The following is a 1,472-nucleotide window of genomic DNA, read 5'->3' as shown; positions in this document are numbered from 1 at the left end:
CAGTAAAAAAGTTGTTCCATTTACCTTTCTCATGAATAATGGATATAAATATATTGTTTAGCAGAGGTTATAAAAATTGGTTTGTTGACTCAATAGTATTACAAAGTTTCATTCATGTATTTTATTTATATTGGTTTAATTATAGAGGAAAAGATCAATAAAACGATAAAGGTGTAGCTTATATTAATAGTTAAAATAATAAATAACTATCTTTTATAAAAGTGCATAAACTAAATAAAAATTTCATAATACATATTTACGAACATTACCATCTAATTAACATTACTTATTGATAAATTTTTCTCTAACGTTAATTACCACTAAGACGCATAAAACTAATTAAACTCAATTTATTACACAAAAATTACTACATTTTGTTGTAAATGCAAAATGTGTAAGAAAACGCACTTTTCAGGAGACAAAAAAAAAACTAAATAATATAATTTACTGTTTTGACTTAACGTGTCTCGACGACGAGGTCATTGACACGATGACAGTATTATACAATATAAGAGTATTACAAATACAGTTTTACATTTGACAATACACAATACATAATACTGAATACTTATTTTTTACAAATTTAACTGTTATACATAATTACAATTCAGAGTGTATAAAGCACTTGAATGTCTTTTAAATATTGAAACAGACTTGCATATTTCTCAGTTTCATTCAACATTTCTTGTATATTATCTCCCAACTGGTGTTGTTTTCTTTTAGTAGAAAGATGTGGACATTCTTTAAGAAAATGCTTGACGGTTAAGGGACTGCCGCAAAGATCGCATGCAGGTGGATGGGTAGATGCCATGAGAAAGCCATGTTTAAGCCGAGTGTGTCCAATTCTTAATCTTCTTAGAATAACCTTCTGTCTTCTGAGCATAGGTGGTAGCTCTAAGAAAGGTATAACTGGTTGTATATCGTGTAAGTGACTCGAAATTGTGTTCCAATTAGCTTGCCATTTGTCATATATACGCTTTTTGAACATTTCTTTAATATCATTATGAAGCTGGATATTTGATATAGGTATATCCAAAGTAGAAGCTTCTTTTGCGGCTACATCTGCAGCCTCATTTCCTGCAACGCCTACATGTGAAGGTACCCAGACAATAGTGGCAATTACTCCATGGTCCGTAAGTTTATTATATGTCATGTATTAAATTTCAACAAGAACATGTTTTTAATTACTTGTATTGATGATAAGGAGTCTGTACAAATCGCTACATTGCGGTCAGTTGGTTCTAACATACAAAAAGCCTCGACGATACCATAAACAAATTACAAATAATTTAAAATTAGAACAGAACATATCAGTCTTTAAGAACTATCTTAAACAAAAATAAAACATAAAATTAAGCCGGAATATTGTTACAGTCATTGCAAATTGGATTTACATGTTGCAAACAAAGATACTTTCTACAAATCGAACAAAAATATTTCGTTTTTCGATTGTTTTTCCGTCCACAGTCACC

The 1,472-nt window shown here is 29.9% G+C and overlaps 1 protein-coding gene across 1 annotated transcript; it reads right to left on the bottom strand.

The window, feature by feature from the left end:
• Positions 1-607: 607 nt before the first annotated feature.
• LOC140444235 (uncharacterized) lies at positions 608-1,153 on the bottom strand. Its single transcript, XM_072535982.1, has one exon. It carries the CDS (start codon positions 1,151-1,153, stop codon positions 608-610), a length of 546 nt encoding a protein of 181 aa, XP_072392083.1.
• Between the last annotated feature and the right edge of the window lie 319 nt (positions 1,154-1,472).

This window comes from Diabrotica undecimpunctata, chromosome 6, assembly GCF_040954645.1.
Source record: "Diabrotica undecimpunctata isolate CICGRU chromosome 6, icDiaUnde3, whole genome shotgun sequence".
Lineage (NCBI taxonomy): Eukaryota > Metazoa > Arthropoda > Insecta > Coleoptera > Chrysomelidae > Diabrotica > Diabrotica undecimpunctata.
The sequence above is the reverse complement of the archived record's forward strand: the minus strand, read 5'-3'. Positions and strand labels throughout refer to the sequence as shown.